General features: G+C 66.2%; 1 protein-coding gene across 1 annotated transcript in view; it reads left to right on the forward strand.

The window, feature by feature from the left end:
- Positions 1–59: 59 nt before the first annotated feature.
- LOC104463762 (protein eva-1 homolog C-like) overlaps positions 60–1,311 on the forward strand; it is a gene marked incomplete at its 5' end in the record, with an annotated part of 2,631 nt that continues 1,379 nt past the window's right edge. The window contains 4 exons of the mRNA XM_010076218.1: positions 60–183; positions 400–552; positions 716–859; positions 1,028–1,099. Of these exons, the coding sequence (XP_010074520.1) occupies positions 60–183; positions 400–552; positions 716–859; positions 1,028–1,099 (493 nt within the window). The remainder of the gene's footprint in view (positions 184–399; positions 553–715; positions 860–1,027; positions 1,100–1,311) is intronic.

The raw sequence follows: 1,311 nt of genomic DNA on the forward strand, positions 1-1,311 counted from the left end.
ACACTAACTACCTCCACCCTAGGTGCCCATCCTAATGTCGGTCCCGCTTTCCTCTCCAGAAGCTGCTGGCCGAGTGTCAGGACCAGCAGTGGTGCCAGTTCTCGGTGCACAGCCAAGTCTTTGGGCTGGACCCCTGCCCTGGGACACACAAGTACCTCATCGCTTCCTACAAGTGCCGCCCAGGTGAGGTGGGGTGGGGTCTGGGCAAGGCGGCGTGGGCTCTTCCCTGGCCTAGGCTGCTCGGGAAGGGGCAGAGAGGGGAGCTGAGCTGCTCCTGCATCTCCCAGCCCTCCTGCAGCCCTGCCCCTGGCAGCTCTCAAACCCCCGGCTGGGCTGAGGGAGGAGGGGGCTGCAGGTGATCCCAGATACGTTGGGACCCTCTGCCGTGTCACTCCCCAGGGAACCATCGGGTCAAGACTGTGTGCGAGAACGACAAGCTGAGGCTGCAGTGCCGACCAAACTCCATCCTGGCCATTTATTCTGCAAACTACGGACGACTCCTGCGGGGCAAACCGGAGTGCGATGCCCCGAACGCTGGAGGACCCCATATAGGTATGCCAGAACAATCGAGCCAGAAACAGGGCCAGGAGCCGTGCAGAGAGCACGGCACAAGCATCTGCCAGGCTGTACCCGTGCCCCTGGCCCCCAGCGGGTGGTGCCCAGGCGGCAGCGGCAGATGGGTCTGCCCATGGGTCTGTGCCCCGTGTCTTTGCAGAGTGCTTGGCTCTGGACGCCCTGCGGAGGGTCTCCAAGAAGTGCCACCGCAAGGGGAACTGCACCGTGGCTGCTGACCAGGCCACCTTCGGGGACCCCTGCCTCCCCGGCACGAAGAAACAGCTGCGGGTCTCCTACACCTGCGGTGAGAGCCACCTGCGGGGCTGGGGACATGGGGACACCGGCTGGGGACACGGGGACACCGGCTGCGCCTGCTCTGTGCCGTGCAGGCGAGGGTGCAGGGGTCTCTGGGGGGCAGGGGGCTGCTGGGAATGGGCACGGTGGTGATGCTCAGCGTGTGCTCTCCTTGCAGTGCCCAGGCAGCTGCTGGAGGAGGTGGGCCCCGACACCTCGGACCCCTTCCTGCTCTCGGACTACATGCACGGTAACGTGGGGGGGAGGCTACGCCAAAGCAGCGCGGCACTCTGTCCGCGTGGGGTGAACCCCCCCTTCCACGGCCTGACTGTGTCCGTGGTACCCACTGCGGGCATGAGCCCTGCGGCTCCATCCCACCATCGCTGTCCCATCGGGCGGTGCCCGCGGCTGAGGGGCTGCAGAGATGGGGTCTGCTGGGAGCAGGGGAGGGGAGGGACCGTG

This window comes from Pterocles gutturalis, unplaced genomic scaffold, assembly GCF_000699245.1.
Source record: "Pterocles gutturalis isolate BGI_N339 unplaced genomic scaffold, ASM69924v1 scaffold19073, whole genome shotgun sequence".
Classification (NCBI taxonomy): domain Eukaryota; kingdom Metazoa; phylum Chordata; class Aves; order Pterocliformes; family Pteroclidae; genus Pterocles; species Pterocles gutturalis.